Below are 26497 nucleotides of genomic sequence, written 5' to 3'. Positions count from 1 at the left end.
TATGTAGAGCCTCAGTTTCGAGAGGTAACTCATTCTAAAATTATTTTAGTCCTAACATACTTAACTCTTTTAACTTTTTGGTTCTAATTATCGCTCAAAATACTATAGCAGTTAAGAAACCCACAAGCACCAGATTATATGAGAATCGTCTCACTAGTCTTAACCAATCTTGTTGGGAGCCGCGCTTCATCTACAATGACCGTCAGTCAGGGAACCACACTCTGCCTACTGTATAATTCTAGCTCAGTCGAGACTTATCTCATACTTTCGGCGGATAATTGTCTCCGATACAATAGGCTTTGAAAAACTTACTTGCATAAATTGATCAAAACTGATAACTTCTTCGCCATATAAGCGAAGTTTAAAGAAAGCGGTTAATTATTTACCACATTTAGAATGAACTCATTGCTTTGTGTATTGTTGCTCAACAACATTTCACAAACTATCACAATACGGAGAGCAGTGAGCCTTTTGTTGCATATAGAATACGGTAAACAATTCATCACTTACATGGCACATAAGCCTATTTTTACAAGCCTATTTTAACAAATATTAGTTATAGTACACCCATGCCATACATATCACATTTGTAAATTAAATTAAATTTAAATTTAGAGTTAAAATAAATTTCGAATCTGCATTTTGAATTTAAATGATTATTGGTAGCAAAGGCTATTGTTTGATTGATTACTTTCTAAATTTGATTTGTTTTGAAGAATGTTTCCAATTTAGTTATACCATAAATATTTTTACATGTGTTCTAAAAGCTACAATTTTTTCTAATGTTTACCCAAAATTTAAAATTTCAATTCCAATTTAAATTTATGAATCAAAGTCAAAATTTAAATTTAATATTGAATCTATTATTTGTAAATTTAAATACTTGTTGATTTGATAGGTAACCACTATATTTTTCAAACATGATTTATTTTTAGTTAGCTTTTTTTATATTTATTCCATCTCGGATTCTATCTGTTAATTAAAAATTTTCTTTCTGTTTTTATATAGTGTAGAGATTGGTAAGTAACCTAATATTTTTGATAAGTTTAAATTTAGTTGCATTAGTAATTTGAATTTATTTTCATCAGATTCTCTTAATATCTTTAGGCATAGGAGATGAGTTCAAATTTTGTTGTATGATTATGAGTTGAGCTGGAATGCCACAGCAAACGGGTTCCGTTGCTACTCATTTGTTTTCGATGATGGAGCCTCCAAATCAACGATCGGCGTTGTTGAACACGATCTATCCACTTGAAACATCTAGAAACCAAATTTTATACTTGTTCGATATTGTTCTCTTGTCTATTAAGTAGACACAAAAATAAACAGCTGAAAATATATATTCTCTAGAAAGTGATGATAGGAATCTTGTAATCAAAATCAAGGGTATAATCTTGCTCTAAATAGTTTAAAGAATTTTCTAACAAAAATTCAATTGATTTGGATATCTTTATATCGTTAAACGAGAAAACGTCTCACATTGATCATTAAAATTATAAATTTTAAACCCTTTGATCATTAAGTCAATAATGTAAAAAAAAATTGAAATTTAATTTCTAGATTCTTTAAGTGGCATAAATTATATTCAACGATACCGATTATCGATTGAAGCTCTATCATCGAAAATAAATGGATGGCAAAGAAACCCGTTTGCTACTGATAGCATTCCAGCTCAACTCATATGATTACTATCATGATTGGAGTTAGAACAATATTTTTGTTTTTTATGCTAAAGCCTATATAGAAGTTGTGATGCAGACGTGTGAGATTCACGTCCACCACTTCAGATCGCATACTTAATTTGTAGACAGCAAATCTTCAACCATAGACCTTCATTAATCAAGTTTTCTTATCATATCTTTCTCCACCAATACATAAATTTCAATAAGCCTATTTTTTTTAAAAAAAAGTTTAATTTTGTTGTCTTAATGCCCTAGCTAGTGGTCCCCCAATTGATTTCAAACATATATTTTTTCCAACAAAACCCTAGGTTTTAGAGGTTAAGGGGAAACTTAGGTGACTAGGGGCCACATGGGGCTATCACATTAATGAATAGGGATCAATAATTGGAAGTAATAGTAGCATGTCATCAAATGAGATTAATGCAAGAAAGTGTTGGTGAAAAAGGGATGCAAACAGGACGGATCGAGAGCAGGAGCAGGAGGGTTCCCGACCTTCTGCTCCATGTTTTGTCGGGACGGGACTGATTCGGAGTGAGTTATATTTTATTTTATTTTTTACTCCCACTTATCGCCCAATTCAGGGCAGATCGGGACAAGAGCGAATTTTTGGCAGATTTTTGATGGATCGGAGCAGATTGAAGAAAGAAAAGGGTTTCCCGCCTCCCGCTCCATTTACTTGACGGATTCGGAACGGGTTATATTTATTTATATTTTTTGTTTCCACTTACCGTCCTATTCGGAGCGAATCAGAACGGGAGCTCCACCAATCCGGATCCATTTACATCCCTTGGAGACAAAGAGGGGCAAAGTAGGTGGGAATTGTAATTTTCACTCTCTATATCTTTGACACTTCATTGTCTCCCCAACTAGACTCAAAACCTAATAATGTTATCAACTCCATCAATGATTTGTTACACAAAAATAAAGTATACCACATAAATCACATGTAATTGCATAGGTAATTTACATAATAAGTATGATTTGATATCGCACTAAACAACAACTCTTCTTGTACTAATGTCTAAAATGCATATAATCTTTTTTGTATATATTTGAATTAAACAATTAAGGATAATTGCCTATATACCCCTCAAAACTTCGAAAATATTTCATTTACTTCTACTTTTTTTTTTCTTTTCAATATACCCCTCATTTGTTCCTCCGTTATTCTAAAGTACCCCTACAGTTACCATCCGTTAAGTTAATTTGGGTTAAACGTGAGTTAAATATCTACCATAGTTAAAAAAAATTAAAATGCTAAATTTGCCCTTAACTTAAGGATAAATAAGAAATATTGGTGACGGTAGAGGGATATATTTGAAAAAAAATCAAAAGTCAAAATACTTTTGTGCCCCTTACTTAAGGGCAAATAAGAAAAGTCGGTGATGGTAAAAGAGTATATTTGAAAGGGTAAAATAGTAATTTTATACAAATAACAGAGTTCATTAAACAGATTTTAACTCTAGGGGTGTATTTGAAATAGGTAGGAACAGATATATAAGCAATTGCCCCAAACAATTATATCTGCAAATGGTGGATTCGTATAGTTGTGCACTATTGTAACACCAAATATAACGATCCGATCAGCTAACAATAATAAATCGTTGGATCCAAATCACCAGCAAAAAATTTTTAAGTACAGTTATTGTTATTAGTGCGCCCATCAGTTATGCACCTTTCACACTCTCCCATATTATTCGATATGGGACTATTGGGATGTCACAACTGCTAATCAGTCTGCATATCAAAATTTTAATCAACAATATAATTTTTAAGCTGGAGATACTACAGCTTATTGTATTGCAAAATTTTTTACTCGGATGAATGCATGAATAAGTTCATATGATTCACATCAAATGAGTTAAACGCTTACGCTATAGAATTTTTTTAAAAAATTATCTATTTGGTAGCCAGTTCTAAACGAACCAAAAGTTAGGTAAAGTCCAATATATATTTATCATTTTCCCCCTCAAAATTAGACAATAAATAGATCTCATGTAACTCCAAAGCCTAATATCACAGTAAATAATAAGGTTTTGAAACTTCCCATTGAAATACAGGTAATTTTCATGTGTATTCACTATTCACTAAAGCTGTCCAAAATATCCGATATACCATACCCGACCCGAACCCTACCCGGACCCGATAAAAAATGGATAGTATACAGGCAAAAAAAAATACCCATTAAAGTTCTGGGTATGGGTCAGGATATTTTATACCCATATCCGATTTGGACCCGATCCGAACCCAACTTTTAAATAGGTAGGGTCCGGAATAGTTTTTAAATCCGGACCCGGACCCGGATCCGGATCCGGACCTGATGAAATATCTGATAGTAAATAAAAAAATTTTGAACTTTTAAAATTAAGGGATCAATTTTAATAGGACTTATAGACGAGGGATCTTTAAGTATTTTCATCCTAGGGAAATACTGAAATCCTAGCTGCTCTTTTACTACTTTCTTTTTTCTAATTTTTTTACTCTTTGTTTTTAACTCTTTATTTTTTTTGTTTCATTTCTGCCTAAGAGTTTTTTATGAAACAATATTTCCATCGTCGTCATCATTAGCGATATTAATCCTTTACAGGTGTGGTACAATTGAGATTTTTTTTTTGAAATCCCTTCTTCAATCATAATCGACAATTTAGTTTTTTTTAATGAATATTCTATTTAGTAAATTTTCTGTTTCATTTTTACTTTTTTCCTTTTTTTTTGAATATTAGTATATAATATTAGTAATTACTACAACTTATATTCTCTTTATCTATAATATGGTATCATAATTTTTTAATTTTTATGTGTTTACATATAAAATTATTTTGAATTTTAGACTTTTAATGAGTAAATATAATGGCCAAAACAAGTTTTGCCCAAACAATTTAATGAAGTCTATAAAAAATATATATATACAGGTACCCGTACCCGTACCCGACCCCTATCCGGTTTTGAACGAGTAGTATACGGATAGTCACTGCCCAGGCCCGCTCAAATAGACCCAATGGGTAAATTAGTAACTTAAGTACCCAGATCCGGATCCGACCCGAAGTTAAATGGGTAGGGTATATTTTTTTTTTCTAACCATTTCTTTTTAGGGTACGGATACAGTATATCAACTATCCAGACCCGACCTGATCCACGGACACCTTTACTATTCACTAGATATTAAAAATTTGCCAAAACAAATCTCTTAATTTTTTTTCATTATTGTACCTTTTTTTTATTTATCATTAAAAAATATTAAATATTCTAAAGTATAATTCTAAATAACAATTGTTTATATTATAAGATAAAATTAAATATAATTTCATTTTGTCATGCCAAAATCTCTAATCATCATGCTGATGCAGCATTTTTTTTTTTAGAGATAGATAGCAAGCTATCCGCTTCGTTTATTTTATTTAGAAATAAACTTCGCAATAAATATGAATCAATTAGGATTCGAACTTGGATCTCGGGTACTAATCACCAAGCCCTTTGCCACTTGCTCTAGGAACGGTCGGTAGTATTTTTTTTTTTATGTGTGTGTGTGGCACGTAAACTAATAAAACTCATAATAAAAAAACAATAACCTAAAACGTGGAGACTAAAATAAAAGATCCAAACTTTTGTGACAATTAAAAAATAATTTAAGTAATCTCTTTTTTCAAACTTTTAGTCTTTAAATTGCGTCCAAATTTATAACTAAGATTTTTCGGCACAATTTTCAGTGTAAAATGTATAGAGATTCCGTAAACTTTAGCTATTTTGTAGATAGGCACTTGAACATTCAATTTTGGCAATTAAATCTCTTTCAATTTATTTAATTTGAGTCAATTAACGATACTTTCACATTAAAATTTAAATGCGTGCTTCTATTAGTGTACTTCATAAAATTCTCACAATAGTAAACTAATTAAACTAAGTAATTCACTTAAATTTCGAATTCAAAGTGCCGTCGACTAACTCAAATCAAATAAATTAAAAAGTTAGATAGTAAAATTAAAATTTTGAAAGTTTAATAGTTGATTCAAAATAGCCCATACTTTATGTAAATTTTTTGCATATTTATCTTAAGTTGTGTTTGGTTGGCCGTGAAATGTACCGAAAGTTATTTTTTGATTTGAAAAATTATTTTTCGTGTGTTTGTTTCGCCATTAAAAAAATTCGAAAAACTATTTTTATAGATTTGAGGAAAATGAGTGTTTTCGTTTTTCGTCGATTTTTGGTTGAAAACGGAAACTCAAGCTGCGTAAAACTTTTTCATTCATTTCTTTTTCACGGAACTAAACAAATGTGGGTTCTTTTTTTCTTTTCACCAAACAAATATTTGATGAAAAACTTTTTTTTTTTCTTACAAGTCAAATACTATAAAACATAAAACTTTTTTTCCAACCAAATTTTTTTTCAAAAAAATTATTTTTTCGATTATGCATGCAACTAAATAGCACCTTATCTATATAAATAATAACTAAAAAGTCTAGAATGCGCCAGTTTTATTATTGATGTGGTATCTTCAACCAATCAGACTTTTCTTCTTGGGTTCGCCTATCTCATCATAATTATTAAACAAATATTCTTATTATACTTTTCTCTTAAACATAGAGATATAATTCGTTGATTATTAATGATGTGACGTAAGTTTGACATAGTAAACTTCCTCAACGAATATACGCGCAACTAAATAGCCCTTACCTATATGAGCAGTAACGAAAAGTTTAGAATGCACCAGTTATATTACTAATGTGGTATCTTCAACAAATTATTAAAAAAATATTTTGATTATATTTTTTTTAAATATAAAAATATAATTCGCTGATTATTAATGATGTGACGTAAGTATGATATAATAGACGTTATGTCACAATACCCACCTATCATATCAAACAATCAAAACACTATCAATGTGAGCCCTTTTTTGGGTACTTTGGGCCTGCCCAAATATAGTCCCATAATCTTTTGCAACCCCTACTGCCACCCCACCCCTACTCTCCTTATCTCCTATTGAGGAGGAAAAACAACATATCAAGCATGGTGAGAGGGCCACAGGTTTCTGAGAGGGTGAAGCTTCTGACAGGAGTGCTTGCTCTGCAGCTCTGCCTGGGAGGATTCCATGTAGTCTCAAGAGCTGCCCTCAACATGGGCATCAGCCAAATTGCTTTCTCTGTCTACAGAAACTCCATTGCTTTGCTTCTTTTGGCCCCCTTTGCCTGCATCTTGGAGAAGTGCTTCAACCACCCATTTCCCTCCCTTCTTCTCTAAGAGTGGTTTGATCTGAAAATGTTCTTTCTCTAGATTTTGTGAAAAATATGTAATTTCCTTTTCTGAATTTTTATTTTGAACAGTTTTCCACACTTTTCCAAAGAATCAAACATCCCCTAAAGTCACTTTAGCTTGTTTGTGTTAAATAAAAAAAATATTTAAACGTAGTTTTCTACCCGTTTAAGATTTTAAAGTACAACAGTTATTTCATATATCTTATATGGTATCAGAGTAAAAGATTCTGAATTCGAATAATACAAGGATCCTGGCATTATTAATTTCCTCCTATTTAATTTAAGTTCGCGTCATAGGTCTACAAAAAATTTCAAATCCAGACATGAGAGCGAGTGTTAAAAATAAAAATATTTAAATACCGTACTGTAACAGCTTAAGTTTGTAGAGTGCAATGACTGTTTCATATATTTCACAATTTTGTATACTAATTCTGCTTCTCAACTTATGCATCTTCTTTCAGGAAGGATAGGCCACCCCTTACTTTCTCATTGTTGGTTCAATTTTTTATATTAGCCTTTTGTGGGTAAGTTAATAAAATGGGAGGTGCTTTTGGTTTTTGTTTTTTTTTATTGCTTTTTCAAGGTTATGACTTATGACACCTATAATTTGTTTCCATTTACTGTTTGCAGGATTACTGCTAACCAAGGATTTTATCTCTTGGGTTTGTTTTATCTGTCTCCAACTTATGCTTCTGCTATACAGAATACAATCCCAGCAATCACCTTTGCCATGGCTGCTGCTGTAAGGTATAGTCCTGCACCATGTTGAACATCTCAGAATAAACTGTTTAGGAGAAATTACAGGTGTTTGCTTTTCCGAAAAGTAGTTTTCTGGTTGGAAAAATATTTTCCGTTTGTTTGGTTCCTAAAATTTTTTTTTAATTTCATACAGGTCCATGTAAACATATCGAATAGCAAATATATCTCTACAAAGTTCAACTTACTTTATTTATCCCTATAAAAGTCCAATGATATTTATATTTGCCCATCTGATTTGTTATTGTTAGGGCACTGCTTATTTTTTAACAGAAGACAAGTAAAATGACATTTTTTCGATCACAAATATGTCCTTTCAAAAGCCCAAACTGTTAGAGTTGTGCAGAAATGTCCTCCTAAAAATCTCCAACGGTTATCTTTTTTTTTTCCACCATCACAAATAATATAAGAGGGTAAAAATATCAAATTACCTCATTCACTAAACAGGATTAAGTATTTATCTATGGTTAACTATATTTTTGTAATGAATTCTAACAGTAAGAGTATATTTGAAAACGTTAAGATTTTTTATAGGGATAAATATGAAAAGTTGAACTTCGTACGGATATATCTGCTATTCGATATATTTATAGGAAGCTGTATGTAATTCACCAAAAAAATTAGTTTTTTTCTAATTTTATGAATTTTTTTATTTTTTTAATTTTTTATCTGAACAACTAAATTATGAAAGGATGTTTTTCCATAAAGATCTCTCTTCTTTTTTTTAAAAAAAATAGTTTTCTAGGATTTTCTGAGAAACCAAATCAAATACTTACTTCAGATTTACCTATTATATCATTTCACGACATTAAATCAACTATCACATCATTGCTATGTAATGTTTTAGAGATGACAATTAAATCAAATACTAATGGAATTCGACATAGAGACCTATTTGAAACAGAAATTGAAGTTCGAAGTATCAATTGCAGTACATAAAAATTCAAATATCTAAGTGAAATTTGGAGATAAAATTTTGGTGGAAATTACTTATTATTTTTTGCGCAGTGAAACACATCACATTTTGCTTTCTAAACTTGTCATCTTCCACACCCTCCCAGGCTTGAGAGAGTGAACATAAATAGGAGATATGGGTTAGCAAAGGTGGTGGGAACAGTTGTTACCATAGGAGGAGCCACCATTATTACTCTCTACAAGGGGACTCCACTGCTGCAACATGATAAGCCACACTTTGTTGCAGCATCTATTCTCTCTTCAAGCCCCATCATGAATTGGACATTGGGTTGTGTCTACCTCCTGGCCTGCTGCCTTGCTTGGTCTGCCTGGATGGTATTTCAGGTTCAGCTTCTTTCTACCTCTTACATTTTTCCGTCGTAAAATTTACCGAGTGTCTGTTTAGTCCCGCTTCTGATTTTGCTTTCAGTTGCAACTATTTTTAGTAGATCGTTGAAATGATAGAAGCTCTGAGTTAGTGCTTTTGATTCTGCTTCAAGGAGAAGCGATTAAGGGAATCTTTATATATTGCTTCCGTTGATAGCGTCATCTAAACAGTACTTCATCGAATAGCACTACACAGTACATCAGGCCCAAATTGTTGAAATAAAAAATTCAAAGTACCATTCTCTTGAATGCGTTTTTTGCCTCCAAATGGTGAAAATGTGAGGGATTTTGAATTGAAATGCCACGAAATCTTGCTGCCATTTAATTTAATGCTCATATCATAGGCTCATAAAACCTCTTGGTTTACCAAACGTCTGACGTCTACTTCTTAAATGACAAACAATTATTTCAAAATCCAAGGCAAATAAACAACACACTTGGCCAAAAATCAAGCACGTCATTTTGTAATACGTAAGTCGTTTTCAGTGTTCACATGATACAAAAATGAATTTATGATTAAGCTAACAATGATGTGGTGCTGATATAATTGCTGATAGGTCCCAGTGCTGCAGAAGTATCCAAAGAGGCTCTCATTTCTCACACTCACCTGCACATTTGGGCTGATACAGTTCATGGCAATTGCGGCTTTCGCTGAAGATGACTTCCAGAGGTGGAAAATCCATTCTAGAGGGGAGCTCTTCACTGTTCTCTACGCAGTAATGCTGACTCGCTTTCTCTATCCTTCCACACTCTTCTTCAATTATTGCACAAATTATTACGAGAAAATCCTTTAGCTAGATAAGATAAGGGGCGGATGTAGCCAAGTGGATCAAGGCAGTGGATTGTGAATCCACCATGCGCGGGTTCAATTCCCGTCGTTCGCCCATCACATTATTTTGAGTTCCAAACATTCGATTATCTTCAACTATTGCAGAAGTTATTATACAAACTCTAGCAGTGTTAGCTTCGTGATTAGTTGAACGAATGTCAAAAATGAAAAAAGAAAAACTTTAAGGGGTCTATTTCAATAAGAAATATGGCTTATAATTAAGGATACCTTCATAAATTTTTACTGCATCCAAAGTATACTTTATTAGGAGCCAGCACTCGCAAAAGTGATTGGTAGTTGATGGTTTGGCTCTTCAAAGTTGATGTCCCTGTCTTGTGTTACATCTAACATTTGAAAAATAAAAACAATCACTAACTATACTATCTGTCCAATTTTGACCATCAACTACAGTCCGGTTTCTGCTAAAGGTACCGATCCTCAGATATCCCTAAAAAAGTTTCTGATGTACTGGCATACCTGTGTGGTGTATACCAATTGATTTGCGCACAACACGGTACACCGACAGGTATTTGACGCAGGCCCTCTTTTGTGTGTTGGCATGAGTGTCACTGTCTTATAAAAAAGTTTCTGATGTACTGGCATGCGTGAGTGGCGTATTGCAGTTCATTTGCATATAGCATGGTAGGTACAGATAGCGATTATTACTTAATACTAGTTTGATGATTATTTTGCAGGGTGTTGTGGCTTCAGGGATTGCTTTGTCTCTTCAAATTTGGTGTATAGATAGAGGGGGGCCACTTTACACTGCCATATTCCAGCCAGTACAGACTGTTGCAGTGGCCATCATGTCAGCTTTCATCCTAGGTGACCAATTCTACTCAGGAGGGTAAGAATTTATCAAAAAAACCCCTCAAAAAAACATAAATATAAGTTTTTTATTGTGTAAAATGCAATTTGGTTCCTGAGATTTTGTTGAATTGCAATTTGATTGATGATCCTTCAGTAGAACAGATTAGTCCCTACACTTAAACTTGCCTGATTTGTTGCAATATTGTAATCTACGGATACATTCGTCGATGTATCGTTCGCATGCTTACGGGGGTGTTAGGTTCCTCGAAAAAGGGTGGAAAAATTGTTTCTCACGAAAAAAGTTTATAATGCAAAATTGTTTTCTCGGTTCAGATAAAAAATTCAAAATTCAGAAAGCGACATATACTACTGTTTGTAGAAACCAAAAATCGACGGAAAATGCTTTTCTAGCTAGAAAACTTTTTTGGGCGAAACCAAACACCCACTCAGCGATTTTGGGGCGAAAAATGCCGTCGCAGACGTCATTGCGACAAACAAGGCAAAGTGAGGGATCAAATTAACCCAACTATTCAAGAGTGAAAAATGAGGAATTAACTAAATTGTAATTTATCAATATATATATATATTTGTTTGGGAGCATATATTGGATCTTTCTTTTTCTCCAGGATCATTGGATCTATCCTTATTGTTATTGGGCTCTACTTTGTGCTGTGGGGGAAAAGTGAGGAGAAAAAGGCCATTGACAAAGAGATGGAAGAGAACTTAACAAGGCACCTTTTGAGCCAACAGGATTCACATTTAGGATAATGAAACACCTGTTAATTTTGTTTTAGAGTGGATCAAAATCTCTTTCATTAAATGTTTAATTTGTTTTTTTTTTTTTTTTTGAGTGTTTTTTGGGTCAGGTTTAAGGAAATTTTACTATTGGGGTAGATATTGTTGGTTGAAATGAGTTTTGTTATTTGATAGGATATGTTATTTACAAAAAATAAATAAAAAACGTACATAATTTATCTGAACTATAAATTACTTTTGAGATTGCTATCCGAGCTTTCAAAATTTAATTTTACTATCCCACCTTTTTTTTTTTTTTTATTGAGTCCGTCAACGATACTTTGACTTCAGAAATTACATCTGTCATTTATCTTTACATATTTAGTTACTTTATTTTACGTAATTTTCGTAACTATAAATTTATTAAAATAAATAACTAGCTTAAATTTTAAAGTCAAAATATCTCACTAATTCAAATCAAATAAATTGAAAGGGTGGTTAGCAAAATTAAACTTTTGAAAGGTTGGATAGTTGATCCAAAATGAATCAAAAATTTAGGTAACTTAAAAAAGGAAAAGACCATTGGAAAAATATAGTGATGTGCGTCACATCAAATGCCATTAATTTTTCAATATCTTCTACTAGAGCTAGGTTGCTATACTATCGGTAGCACGTAGGTTTCCGTACTATCAAAATTTTCAATGATTCAGCTTCCAAATTAACAATCGATTCCGTTAGACTTGATATAAAATATTGAAAGTGTTGGGAAACTAAATTTCATAATTTTTTGACATTATTTGGCTATTGATCAAAAGATCTAAAAATTGGCACTTTTAATGGTCGACGTGATGCGTTTATGAATTTAACGGTGTCAAATAATTCAAATATGATAAAATTTTTATAATTTTTTTTTTCACTATTTAGAGTAAGATATGTACGTTTGAAGTTAAATTTAAGTTTTTGATCATCATATGTAGGTGTGAGGCTGTTTGGGTCGAATTATAATCAAAACTTATAGACGCTGAATTTGTACGCTTTTAAGTGAATTAGTTGTATCTTTCTAACAGCTCGAATTTTTGGGATTAATAGTTGGTACATCCGACAACTTCCACGCTATTTTTGGCAATAGGAATTCAAATTAACAACTTGCTCTATTTAATGTTATCTACACTATTTAAACTTCCTATAAATTAAATTTCGTAATTTTACAAAATTATTTGCCCTGCAATAAGTGGTGTTAAAATTATCTTATATCAATTGATTATCCCTAAAGCAAGTGGCAAAGAGCTTGATGGTTGGTATCCGAGACCCAAGTTTGAATCCTAGTTGATTCACATTTCTAGCTAAGTTTTTTTCTAAATAAAATAAACGAAACGGGTAGCGTACTACTTATCTCTCAAAAAAAAAAAATTATTTCATATCAACTATTAAAAATTGTCAAATTTTGAATCACTTCAAGAGTTGAAGACATGCCAAAATATATTGCAAAATTATAAAATTTAAAAATTAAAAGTTCAAAAATCCTAAATCATGTTTAACAATGCTAATTGTGAATTTAAATGTCCTATGATAAAAAATAATATAGAAGCTTCATTTACTTCTAAATAAATTTTACTCTATCTCTTTTAATTGTCTTTTTATTTGATAATTACACTTTGGTCATCGAACTTTCAATTAAAATAAATTGTGAGACTTGGTTATAATAATTCAAAAAATTTGGATTAGAAATTAGAATAGTTTTGGGACCAAAGTGTCACGGTCATAGTTTAAGGATAATTTAATTTTTTTTTTTTTTTTACTCTAATTAAAGTTGGAGTGAAAAAGCAATACCCGTTACAAATTGAATTCGGATTTTACTTAATTTACAAATCCGACCCGAATCCAACCAAGTACATCTCCACCCACCAACCACGTGTCTTAATTTCCTAAATTACGATTTTACCCTCTGATTGCTCACCCACCTACTCATCTCCGTACGCCCGATCCCAACAACCTTAGGATCGTACGGTCCAAAAGAGAGATCATCGTAGGGGTGTTTTGGTAATTTAGGTGGTGGAAATTCCAAGAGATCGGCTTTGGTCGTCGGAGCGCACGATGTCGAAACGCAAACATTTTATTTTATTTTTTTATTTATACCAACGAAGAACTCGAAGCGTAACTTCACACCCGTCCATGTGGCCCAATCACATGCGTCCACGTCATATGCCATGTGTGAGGAAACTTTGGCATAGACCGTGGTCTATAGACCGGTTATCTAAACTCAATCCTAAAGTCTAAAAACGAATTAAGCCAAAAAAAAAAAAAAAAACAACAACAAAGCAATTTATTGCTTTTGAAATGTTAACTTAAAGGATAAATTAAAACTTTTAACATTAATAAGATTCATATACTATATCATAATTTTTTCATAATTTTTTTTTTCACATTTAAACAATTATAGACATTTTATTGAATATGAATCATTTTGATCCTGATTTATTATTTTTTTTTTGAAAAGTTGCACATTTTATGGTTTAACTTCGGTGATCTTGAATACTAGTTCATGAGTGAAAAAAATGATAAATAATTTTTAGCAAAGAACTATCTCATTCGGCATTTGTATAACTCTCAGATTCGTGTCATTCACGTGATGAATAAAGAATGAAAAAGTGTCACATAAAAGAGTCTCACATTCAGACGGTTCTTGCTAAACTTTTGATTGGTTCAATATCCGCATTGGCCAGTGGAACTGATCCTCAGAATATGAATTTTTTTTAGCAGTTCACCATTCGCACTCGCCAGTCGAACTGATCCTCAAAATATATTAGTCTAAAGGACCTTGGTCTATGAACCAAGTCCATGCAAAAATTCCAGGGCGAGTCCTCAAAAAACTTTGTCACTCTCCATTACCTTCTCCCTCTCTATTATTATTATTATTATTATTATTATTATTATTATTATTAATTTTTTTTTATTATTTTCTTCATTTGCGATCACATTTTCTCTTCTCCTATAAATTTAGAAGTCTCCGAAAAGGAAAGAGAGAGAGAGAGAGAGAGAGAGAGAGAGAGATGGCGACGGCGAAGCTGAGCGCTCCGGCGAGCCAGTGGGCGATCGGCGGCCGGAATCCGGCGGATCTCCGGCGATCCACCCTTCTTCCGGCGGCGTCGCCTCGCCGCGTCGCTGCCGCGCCGATCCGCGCCGGGTCCTACTCCGACGAGCTCGTCCAAACCGCCGTGAGCACACCCTAACCCTAACCCTCTCACTCTTTGATCCGTCGTCGTCCGTGTCTCGTACCCTTTGGATCGATTCCTGAAGCCATCCGATCATTTTATTATATCATCGTATCATCGAGTTTGGATCAATTCTCACTCTTTGCTTTTTTTGGTAGATCAGATTAATGGAGGAGTTACCGTTTAGTATGCTGAGAAAAATTTCTTTTACTATGATTAGTTACATTTTGAGTAATTAGTGGATCATATAATTTGTAAGGATCTTACGATCTTGAACTTACGGTGGTTGAGTTGTATCAATTTTTTTAAAAAATATTTGATTCCGACGAGAGGGAAAAGTATGGGCGAGTTGGATCGAATTATTGAAGAGGAGAAAAAGTTTGATTTTAGGAATGATTAGGTGTATTTTGAGAATATACTAAATTTTGAGGCTAAATTGAAGAAATTTCTAAGTTTTAAAAGTTCATGCAGCTGCAATTCTATATGATACTTAAAAATTTCGGATCAACACTGCAAAAAACTCGGCCTAAATGGGCAAGCAAAATCGTTGTAGAGTGAAGAGTGAGCATGAACTATGATGAGAGTCTAACGTTTATTTTGAAATTAATATTTGATTGTATAAGGGACCCCCAGTTTCTAGCCAGCACATCGGCTGGAGAGGATGTGTCATGTTTAGGCTCTGATTGGGATTGCAGGAAATTGCAGTTCATGCGGCGAGAAATTACAAAGGAAAATTAATTATCCTGTTTGTTTCTTATGTAATATCACGTTTCGCATATCGCAGTGAGTCGGTTACTATATATTTTCTGTTGACCCACTGGAAAATAGAGAATCATGCTTTTGCTCCAACCCCGTTTTGTCTATGAACGTTAGATGGGCCTGAATACCAAATGGGCCCTTGGTAGAATCAACTGCGTAAGTCATATCAAAATACACAAAGAACTTGGTTTATCCTATCTATGTAATTTTAATCATCGGTAATTGGATTGAGAACAATATAGATTGTTGGAGATTGGTAGAAGTATCTTCATCATGTAATGCAGATAAAACACTTTCCTGGCTGATTAATCTATTTTAACCTATCATGTGAAACTCGGGAGAAGTTCATGTAGTTTTGGTTGTTTATACCTGTTCATTTTGCTGATTCATTCTCGCTGTTTAGATTTGAGGTTGGACAATTTGTGCTAGTCTTATGTACTAACCGGGCATGTTGTTTCTCTTTCCTTTTTTTTTTTTTTTAGTGAACTGTGAAATAGGTGATTTAGCTAATAAAATTAAATCCTCTAGAACAGGAAACTATGTAAGAAAAGCTGGAGCTGAAAATGTTTGTGTGAGTAGATGTAGGAATCTATGACTATTTCAGCCAGTATGGTACATGTTGGTCATCACCTGTGCGACCGCACAGTTTGGTTCCTACTTCCTACATACTGTTAATGTGAGATCCCCCATTAATATAATCATGCATGTATTTCAAAATTGGATTTTTTTTGTTAGCACAAGGTTTCCAAGCTCCAAAGGTCCTACAATGTTACCTGGTTTACTGCGCCCCTTTTATTAATTCTATCTTCATGAATATATGTCCTGACTGATGTTATGCTATTTCCAGTAAAATAAATCATCTTCTTTTCAGAGATCAGTAGTCATTTTGAATTGTTACTTCTTGCAGCCTTACTGCCAATTTTATATTTGCTGCTTGTTTGCCTTTTCGATTGAACATTTATCTAATATATTTCCCCTAGCCGCAACTAATTTTCTGTTTTCTTTTGGTAGAAATCCATTGCTTCCCCTGGCCGTGGAATCCTTGCAATTGACGAATCAAATGCTACATGTGGGAAGAGGCTTGCATCGATCGGTCTGGACAATACTGAGGCGAACCGTCAAGCATACAGACAGCTTTTGCTGACCACCGGTGGTCTGGGTGAATATATTTCTGGGGCCATCCTTTTTGAGGAAACTCTTTACCAGTCAACGACAGATGGAAAGAAGTTTGTTGATTGCTTGCGCCATGAGAATATCATGCCCGGTATCAAAGTTGACAAGGTACTTTTCTCTAAAAAACTTGAGCACAAGATTTGAGAAACAGAAGTGCTTACTTATAAACTTCTAAAACCCCCCCAAAAAAAAACATCTGCTTGTGAATTGATGATTCCCCAACTTAAAACAACGGTATACTAGTAAGAAACTGCATGTTTGGGGGGCTATATATGAAAATTCAGATTTTACGGTGTATATGTCTGAACGGATGTTTCTGCAAGGATGTATAAATAAAAGAGCCCCTTCTTTGTCTGTACTGATCCTTCTATTGTTTTCCTATCTCTAGGGTCTGGTTCCCTTACCTGGCTCAAATAATGAGTCGTGGTGCCAAGGATTGGATGGATTGGCTTCAAGATGTGCTGAATACTACAAGCAAGGAGCTCGTTTTGCTAAATGGTTAGTTTTCATCTATTATCATACGGTATATAATATATAATATATTTGGTGTATGAATAAGAAACAGTCGATTCGACCTCTCTCACCACTGTGCAAATTATACTGCTGCGCTAATTTGCAGGAGAACCGTCGTCAGTGTTCCTAACGGTCCCTCTGCTCTCGCTGTTAAGGAGGCTTCATGGGGACTTGCTCGATATGCTGCAATTGCTCAGGTAGTTCCGGCTTCTCTTTGCTAACGTCACTCAAAATATTATCACCCTAACAGTTGCATGTGTTATTATTTATGTGAGGCTAATAATTCTGCACCCTTTGAAATACTATCCATTAGGGCATTCATTTGTGCTAGGCCTGCGCTCTTTTCTGCATCTTATCTGTTGTTACCTTGTGAACTAATTATCTACACCCCCTCTCTCTGAATCTCCCCAAATGAACTTCCATGATAGACAATAAAGCGAAGCTAATAATATATGCAAGACTAATAATACTTTTGCAGGACAATGGTCTTGTGCCGATTGTGGAACCTGAGATTCTCCTCGACGGAGACCACCCAATTGAAAGGACGCTCGAGGTTGCCGAGAAGGTTTGGGCGGAGGTGTTCTTCTACCTGGCCGAGAACAACGTGATGTTCGAGGGCATCCTGCTGAAGCCGAGTATGGTGACCCCCGGCGCTGAACACAAGGAGAAGGCTTCTCCCGAGACCATTGCGAAGTTCACGCTCACTATGCTGAAGAGGAGGGTCCCACCTGCCGTTCCTGGAATCATGGTATTCTCTTCAAACTCCACATTTCTACTGTTGCTCGCTTTTGTTTCTTTAACACCCAAATGATTGCTACATCTGTCCAAATATATACTAGTGGTTTGATTTTGTACGGACCTAAATGCTTCAGATTATAATCTTCAAGTCAAAAACAATTGTTGTGTTGTCTTTGCTCTCACGTAATCTGAATAGCAGGGAACCAGAGAATTTGTCCCTGAACCAAGCATGCGCTTGTAGCAATTCGACGATGATCAATAATATGATATGTCAAATAACCATTATTTTTTCCCTCCTTTTTTCTTTGGCAGTTCCTGTCCGGGGGACAGTCCGAAGTGGAGGCGACGCTAAACCTGAACGCGATGAACCAATCCCCCAACCCGTGGCATGTCTCCTTCTCCTACGCACGCGCTCTCCAAAACTCGGTGCTCAAGACGTGGCAGGGGCGCCCCGAGAGCGTGGAGGCCGCGCAGAAGGCGCTTCTCGTTCGCGCCAGGGCCAACTCCCTGGCCCAGCTCGGCCGCTACTCCGCCGAGGGGGAGGGCGAGGAGGCCAAGACCGGCATGTTCCAGAAGGGCTATACCTACTAAATAAACAAGCCGTCGGGATCATCGCCGTTCAATTCCTACTCTTCCATTCTAAATGTAGGTAGGGTATTTTGAAAATCACGTCGAGATGAGAAGCGGTGTTTTGCGGTGGTTAGTTATGTCCTATTGTTTGCATTAAGATTATGGAGTTCTGAAAAAGCAGAGAATAAGTGCTACTTGGTTATGCTGGCATTGCAGCAGTGGGATATGGTGCCGCTGATATTAATTACAGTAGCTATTGCCTTTTGTTTGAGAAGTTTTTAACTGCTGTTTTCGAAAACATGATGGCACTCGATGTTGTTTCACTTGTGAGAGTGATCTCCCTTGCTGGTCTTGATAATTTTATCCTATTTTCGAGGAGTTAAAATAATGTCCTTTTTTTTTTTCTTTCTTACATCCTTCTGTAGATTCGGGGGGCGAGAGTCCACCACCCACCCCTTTTGTGTTTTTTTTGGCAGGTCGTGATAGATTTGGAAGGGGTTGATTTTTACCTAATCTTTTTATCCCCCCACTGCATTCTATTTGAGATGGATTGAGGCGAAGTGAGCAAGGACTGATCAAAGAGACTCTTCTTCTAACCCCTGCTCAATTTTCTTTTATTATTTTTCTGTGTTTTAAGCCCGCACTTATGTTCCCATCCGGAGCTCCATAAACCAAATGCACATGCATCCCTACGCAAAGCTGCATTGTAGCGCACTCTGCAGGGAGAGGGACCGGATAATGCATAGGTGAACCAGATCCGCCATACGAGAGCAGGATGCTGTCTCCATGATGCACCCTACAAAATTTGTCCATTCAAAAGCGAAACCCTGCACAATCCACTTAACTCTCTCAGCTCCATTTACCACCAATCTAACCACAGCTCACAAACACCGCACGAGTACTTGGTTTCCCACACATGCTCTATTTTATTCCCTTGAAGGCTCTCTCTACCAGAAAAAACCACGAAAAGAATTAAAACCACCCAACTTAAATAAACTCTTTAAGTAGGGCAAAACATCCAAAAAGTGCACAGCCACGAAGCTAAGATCTTTTTTTAAAAAAAGATAAAACAACAAAACTTTGTGTTCTTAGTACCCAGAGTAACAACGACTAAACAAAATGATCACCAATCACTACAGCGCCACTGAAATTTTGTTGATCCCAGATATAAACATCTCGAAAGCAACAGTACAAGCTAAGAGACTCTTTACTCCATAAATAAGGGCAAAGAAAAGCCCAACATACGAGCTATCTATGGAGCTAACTTGATCACCAAAAAAAGCACAAAAAACCCATGCGCCTCGGAATTTCCAGATTCATTTCGGCCTGGGCATAAATAATCCGAGGAGTTTAAAATGAAAAAGTCATCCGAGATACCAGACATTCATAAATGCTTGTGTTCACGTCCAAGGCATAATCATCCCTGCTGTTTTCTATCTCACCGTGACAATATCATCGATCTTCAAGATCATCCTGACGAACTCGGTCGCGAGCGTGATCGCGCTTGTGCTGACCAGAAGCGGCTGCACGACGTTCTCCTCCAGCATGTTGGTGATCTGCCCCTTGCGCACGTTGATCCCCGCGTTGATCTCGCCCTTCGCGTGCTGGTTCCGCAGCTCCGTCACGATGGCGATCGGGTTTAGGCCCGCGTTCTCAGCCAGGGTGTAGGGGATGACCTCGAGGGCCTCCGCAAACTCCTTGATGCAGTAGCTCTCCGCCCCTTGGAGCTCCTTCGCCCACGCTGCAAGTTGCATCGACATCTCAATCTCCGGCGCGCCGCCTCCCGCTATCAGGAACCTCTTCTTCACCAAGCATCTAAGAACCAAACACACCAGGCGGAAAGTATAGCTTCTATTTAAATTTTGCACAAAGAATGATGGGAGAAGACTTATTCTAAAACAATCATTATGAAAAGAAAAAGAAGCAAATATACTGCATACAGCTTTGTCGACCAACCCACTACTTTTAACATCTAGCATACGCTAATAACGAGTGAAAAAAGTATAACGATATGCCATGGCAGCAGAAGACGCAAAAAAAAAAGGGCCATTGCTAGTAAGTTGTTATTGGAAACAACATTTTCTTGCTCAAAATTTATACTCGATATGTTCACAAAGCCAATATATCTTATGTTTCTATCTATCATGCTATAAGATCTTTATGCAACCAAAACTACTTATGTACAAAATATCATGGAAATAATACATGGTTTTGATTAATTTGAGGAGATTTAGTTAGCACTCTTTAAGGGAATTAATGCAAGTTACCTTAAAAAGGAGAGTTAGGCATATTACATGAGATTGTTAAGGTGGAAATTCAAATAATGCAATAATAATTATCACAGACAAATGAGCCCGAGTCATGGTAACGTTCCACCAGGGACTGATGCTATACTGCAATAACTAACGAAACAAATCTCACTTTGACAAGTGTTTTACTGTTTATTAAGTTTTAACTAATCTCCGCTGTTTGTCTGTCTTAAACCGTTATTTCCTCCAGCTACTGACTCCGCTTCTCCTGTCCATCTTAACTGATGAATCCAGATGCAGAGCGTAAAGTCTAAAAGTTTTAGGGCTAACAAAACTACAAAGGTATACTGAATACAACTTACAGTAAACTAGAGTATCAAAAATAAACAAAGAACAACATTTGATAGCATTAAAGATACGCCAGAAAAACTGCTGCTCATAGCCTTGAATCTGTAATTCAAGAAAAGAGTTTAAAAGGGATATCACTGGCAGAATGAATTATAATGGCTAAAATGGAGAAGGGATTCCAAATTTCTGTCTACAAACAAAGAAAATTGCAGATAGCTATTAAACAACAGCTTTAGAATAGTATTGTTTTCGCTCTTCTGTTCTGGCGATTCTATTCTAAGTTGTAATTGGCTCCGCGCTAAAATGAACCAAGCCAAACAGTACAGCAGAGAAAAAATAGAACAAACATTGTTAAGATAAGATGGATAAATGCTTTTGAGAGGTTGTGAAATACCCAACGAAGACCACATAGCACATAAACAAGGAAAGGCGGTTAGCTCGATTAAAGCACAACAGATAGGAGGAACATAAAAACAGACCCAATGAGGTAAGATAAGGCATTTGCATTATTTATGGAGGTATTACCAAGATAAAAATAAATGCAGGAAAAATAATTCATGCGGCAGGCAATAATTAACTAGGGTATGAGAAAATGTAACAGTTGCTGCTATTGCCCCCTATCCGCAGGATGAAATCAATCAGAAATTTCAAAAGACAAAAAAAAGGAAATAAGAAGAGAACTGCTGACAACACGATAGCAACCAGCAAAACTATTGATACTCTATACTCTATGCTTCACGGCATGAAATAAAAAAGACAAACAAGTACTCTAGAACCAAACTGCTCCATAGATGATGATTCAAGAGACTACGGAAGAGGAAAGTAAATCATGAGGCAAAATCTTGTTAATAAGAAGCGAGGTAAACTAACATGACTTCAAATTGACCCAGCTAACCCTGTTGTTAACACAAATACTACCTGCCAACACAAATTGCCACCCGTGAAAATTAATACTACAACACTCTTGAAAAAAGAACTCTTTACTTGCTCTTTCTCTTTCAATGCACCTCGAAAAAAGGAACAAAAAATCAAGAGTCACATCTCAAGCAAATTCGTCTTACCTGTCATTAAAAATTGATCTTTGTTACAACCGACTATTTCCTATCACCGTACTCCTTTTCCATGCTCACAAACTATCTCTTCCTTCCCTCCTAAGGAAGAAATTATTGTGTGCATCGAGTGCATCCATACAACCCATACAACCCGTGAACTGGACCCAGCCAACCATCCATCACATCTCATACTTCAATTCTCACCATCCAATCATCACCAAGTTAGTATTAAGCTGAGCAAAGCTATCAATCAATGGATGATGAGGATTGAAGTTTGAGATGTAATGAATGGTTGGACGGGAGCGGTGCACAAAATGTACAGATGCACCAAGTGCAAGCATCAATTTCCACTCCTAAAAAGACCAGATAATTAATTTATTCCTATCTCTATCCATGATTCTATCTCTTTTGAAATCATATATATAGAATGTTATGTGTCATTCTATAAGTTTCTCCCACTCTTCCTCTCCTCTCACTTAAAGCCAACCTAAAGCTCTAGTTGTCCATTCCCTTTGTCTCTCACCTAGCATCTCTCTCTACTAAAATCTTCTATATCCTATTTTGCATCGCTATTATGTCATAGTTCTTCGGTTAACATGTGGACCACCCACATATATGCCACCATATCAACCTCAAAGCTATTACATGTTAGTGTTGCTTCATCTTCTACTACTGCTTTGTAAGAGAGGAAAAAATCTCCAAACATGCTCTCCCATGAGAGTGTTTTAGTATTCATCCCTACCATGCAGGATGTATCACGGGCCAATCACACAATAACATGTCATTTAAAAGGTTATGCTAAGTGTATTTTAGTAAATTCAAGTAATAAAGATAGAAAAATAAAAATTTTAGGAAAACAAGCATTTCTAGTCTGTGAAGTGTAGTCAATAACCAATTTCGTCTCTCTAGTTCGAAATCTGGCAATTATTGATCTATAGTTTGATAAGCATACTAATCAAAGCTATAGATTATTGACAGTTTGGGAATCCAAACAGAGATGAAAAGTTACCTACCACCTAAATATCTTGCATAAAAAGGAGGAAAGCTATAGAAAAGCCTAGATTACATTTACTGTTCAAACTCTTGCACTTGTGATTTATTATATCATACTAGTCCTGAAACTTTAATTTTAGTTGCCTAAGGCCTTTGCATGCCTACATGTTGAAGTATAATGACTGATATACTGTAAATGTGAATTCAGGTAGTAAAACAATAAACTCCTGTCTTCATAAAATATCTAATTGGTAGCTAAGTTATTATCTCCTTTTAGGTTTCCCCAACAAGATTCTAAAGTATAGAGGATAAACTTTACAAACTATAAATTCAGAATAAAAAGATTCTAAATTATAGAGAATAGTTAGCGCGACACATAGCTTCAAAAACTGAAAACAAAAGTAATGATATTGATAGAGCAATTTTTACTATAGACAGATTAGATACATTAAATCTAGTCAAATTTAGTTAATGAATAATGACCAAATTCAATATATCTCTCTGTCAATAATATAACTTACTCTATCAGCTTCACTGCCCAAAAACTTACACTCAAATATTGTGAATGTGTTGGTCCTAATGGCAATATGCGGTCGCATCTTGTGCCGAGGAAAGATTGAGCGAAGGACAAAGTTATTAGAAAAATTTCCTTTTGAATTTTTTCTTAAAATTATCAAAAGACACTTAAGCAAAGCTTATGAATCAGACATGCTATTATGTGATTGGCCTGTAATATATCCTACATGATAAATATAAACAATAAGCTTTCTCCTCTATGGTCTTAGCCCTTGCTCCTTACTTTGGAACCACCACAGAACACTAAGTAGTAAGTCACTATCTATGTATTCCTTATACGACAAAATAAAACCCTAACACTCTCTTTCTCAATGTCGAACTAACACTCCGACGAGACCCACTTGCTTGAAAAATACGAACTTTGATCATTTCATGATCCCTTATCCTTCCCAGCTCAAGTATGGGCAATCCCCAACGACTACACAAAGTGATTCAGTAAGCTGCCTACTATCGCACCCTACCCTACTGATTCGATGACTAGCTCTCGGGGTAAACAAACAGGAATGCTAGCTTGCTAGCTTACCTGACGACACAGAGGGCGTCATGGAGGCTGCGCTCGGCCTCGTCGATGACGAGCAGGTTCGAGCCGCGCACGAGCACTGTGGCGGTCCGCCCCATGTCCTTGATCCCCGTGATCTTGACGATCCTCCCGTCCCCGACCGGGACCTCCTCCACAAGGTCGGCGTGCCCCAGCTTGTCCTCGCGGAAGTGCTCGATGTTGGCGATGGGGAGGCAGTTCAGGGTCTTGGTGATGAACTCGATGTCGTCCCTCTCGACGTCCTTCACCACCAGGATCTTGGCCTTGGCCAGGTAGTGCAGCGAGAGGTCGGTGACGGCGTCGCGGAGGATGCTCTTCTGGATCAGCAGCACGTTGCACCCCGTGGCCTTGATCTTCTTCACCATGCCGAGTATGTAGTTCCGCTCCTCGCGGAGGATGCGGTCCATCTGGGCGTAGTCGGAGACGACGACGCTCTGCTCGATGTCGGTCTTGGGCGGGGAGATCTGGAACTGGACGACGGCGATCTTCGCGTTCTCGACGCGGGTGGGGCCGCCGGCGGCGTGGGAGGCCTTCTTGTCGAAGACGAGGCCGCGGACGAGCTCGGTGTCGTCGACGGTGCCGCCGAGCTTCTTGACGACGCGGACGTCGCGGAGGTCGACGAGGTCGGGGTGGGCGGGGTCGAGCGCGGCGAGGACGGCGTCGACGGCGATCGGGGCGAGGAGGGAGGAGTACTGGGACACGACCTTGGAGCTGAGCGCGGTGGCGGCGGATTTGACGAGGGAGCCGCGGTCGGAGAGGTCGAGGGGGATGGACATGGCGTGGAGGGCGTCGACGGCGCGGAGGGAGAGGCGGTGGAGCGCGTCGGAGAGGGAGGTGGGGTGGAGGCCGGAGGAGAGGAGGGAGAGCGAGCGGCGGAGGAGGGAGCCGGCGAGGACGACGACGGAGGTGGTGCCGTCGCCGGCGGCGGAGTCCTGGGAGCGGGAGAGGTCGACGAGCATGCGGGCCGCCGGCTGGAGGAGGGACATGCGCTGCAGGATGGTGGCGCCGTCGTTGGTGATGACGACGTCGCCGGACGACGCCGAGGCGATCATCTTGTCCATCCCGCGCGGGCCCAGCGACGTGCGCACCGCGTCCGCCACCGCGCGCGCCGCCAGGATGTTCGCCATGCGCACGTCGTCGCGCCGCTTCGTGTCCGTGTACGTCTCCCCCTTCCTCGCCGACGAGCTCGCGCTCGCCGCCGCCGCCGCCGCCGTCGCCGCCGCCATGGGAGGAGCTTGGGGAAGGTGAGGAAGGGGAAACCCTAGATGGAGATGGAGAAATAAAACCCTAGAAAGATCAGGGAGTGGGGGAGAGAGAGAGAAATGTGGGAGCGGGGGGAGTGGTAGTAGTAGGGTTTGGGTTCTGCTCGGAGGCCCAGGAGGATTCTAGAAGAGTCATTATTTATCATGGGCCGTAGTGGGCCGGAAACGGCCCATTTGGAGGCCGAACCGGGTAGGGATGCGAATGGATCCAGAGTAGTGAAGCTCCCACCCCGACCTGCTCCGGATGGAGCGATAAGTGGGCACAAAAAATACGACAAATCAACCCTCCCCGAACCCACCCTGATCTGCAAAGAAAATGGAGCGGAGGATCGGAGACTCTTCTCACCTCCAGATCCGCGCCGTTTGCATCCCCAAAAGACTCCATCGAACCTTCGTCTAGTTCAGTGTGTGTTTGGTCTTCGAAAAATCGTAAGAAACTATTTTTTAGGAAACAAAAAGTCCATGAAAAACACTTTTTTTTTTTCCGTAGTTTTTATTCTTAAGAAACAAAAACACTTCTTTTCCATAAATTCTGAAAACTATGTTTTTTATAAACAAGATGGACAGAAAACACTTTTTCAGCTAAAAAACTATTTTTTGAAAGGAATCAAACACTTGCTAATAGATCAGTTCAGTTTCATAGGGTTCTGATTTAAGACTTAAGCGACTCAAAAGCCGAAAAAAACGAAGGTTATAGTTCACTTAGGTTTGGATTAAACAGCTCTTAATACCTGTTTTGCACTGCTTTTGCTCACCATCCAAGTAGTAGTACCATTAGAAATAAAATTATATTAACAAATATGTTTAATAGATTTTAGTTAACCACGGCTCGATGCACGTCCAGTGCTAGTGGTGCCTAATACTAGTCAAAAAGGCGTATTAAATTAACATTGATGGTAAAATATTAAAAATAGGGTTAATTTCATACAACTCTCTGTAAACATATCGAATAGTAAATATATTTCTCCTGCAAAAGTTCAATAATATTCATATTTTTAATGATGAGTGAAATTATATTTTTGCCGTCACGAATATATATCTTTCTAAAACCCTCAACGATTAGAACTATTCAGAAATATCCTCCCAAAGATTTCAACGGTCATCTTCTT

General features: G+C 37.0%; 3 protein-coding genes across 5 annotated transcripts; 2 read left to right on the top strand and 1 right to left on the bottom strand.

The window, feature by feature from the left end:
- Positions 6575–11599, top strand: LOC109716473 (auxin-induced protein 5NG4-like). 3 transcript variants are annotated; one of them, XM_020241943.1, is made up of 7 exons: positions 6575–6883; positions 7396–7458; positions 7565–7681; positions 8752–8989; positions 9589–9747; positions 10556–10721; positions 10757–11290. In XM_020241943.1, exons 1-6 carry the CDS (start codon positions 6690–6692, stop codon positions 10709–10711), a joined length of 927 nt encoding a protein of 308 aa, XP_020097532.1. In that variant the 5' UTR covers positions 6575–6689; the 3' UTR covers positions 10712–10721; positions 10757–11290. The 3 variants fall into 3 exon arrangements, with proteins under 3 accessions (XP_020097532.1, XP_020097531.1, XP_020097533.1); XM_020241942.1 differs by lacking the exon at positions 10757–11290 and adding an exon at positions 11297–11599 and having other exon boundaries at positions 6582–6883; positions 10556–10707; XM_020241944.1 differs by lacking the exon at positions 10757–11290 and adding an exon at positions 11297–11599 and having other exon boundaries at positions 6831–6969; positions 10556–10707.
- On the top strand, positions 14416–18775 carry LOC109716472 (fructose-bisphosphate aldolase 3, chloroplastic-like). Its single transcript, XM_020241941.1, has 6 exons — positions 14416–14620; positions 16388–16657; positions 16938–17047; positions 17169–17259; positions 17541–17810; positions 18113–18775. The coding sequence occupies exons 1-6, from the start codon at positions 14456–14458 to the stop codon at positions 18389–18391; spliced, it is 1185 nt and encodes a 394-aa protein (XP_020097530.1). The 5' UTR covers positions 14416–14455; the 3' UTR covers positions 18392–18775.
- LOC109716471 (T-complex protein 1 subunit delta) lies at positions 19397–25461 on the bottom strand. The gene is made up of 2 exons (XM_020241940.1): positions 24112–25461; positions 19397–20185 (listed from the first exon to the last, which is right to left on the bottom strand). The coding sequence occupies exons 1-2, from the start codon at positions 25350–25352 to the stop codon at positions 19804–19806; spliced, it is 1623 nt and encodes a 540-aa protein (XP_020097529.1). The 5' UTR covers positions 25353–25461; the 3' UTR covers positions 19397–19803.

This window comes from Ananas comosus, linkage group 10, assembly GCF_001540865.1.
Source record: "Ananas comosus cultivar F153 linkage group 10, ASM154086v1, whole genome shotgun sequence".
Taxonomy (NCBI): Eukaryota; Viridiplantae; Streptophyta; class Magnoliopsida; order Poales; family Bromeliaceae; genus Ananas; species Ananas comosus.
The sequence above is the reverse complement of the archived record's forward strand: the minus strand, read 5'-3'. Positions and strand labels throughout refer to the sequence as shown.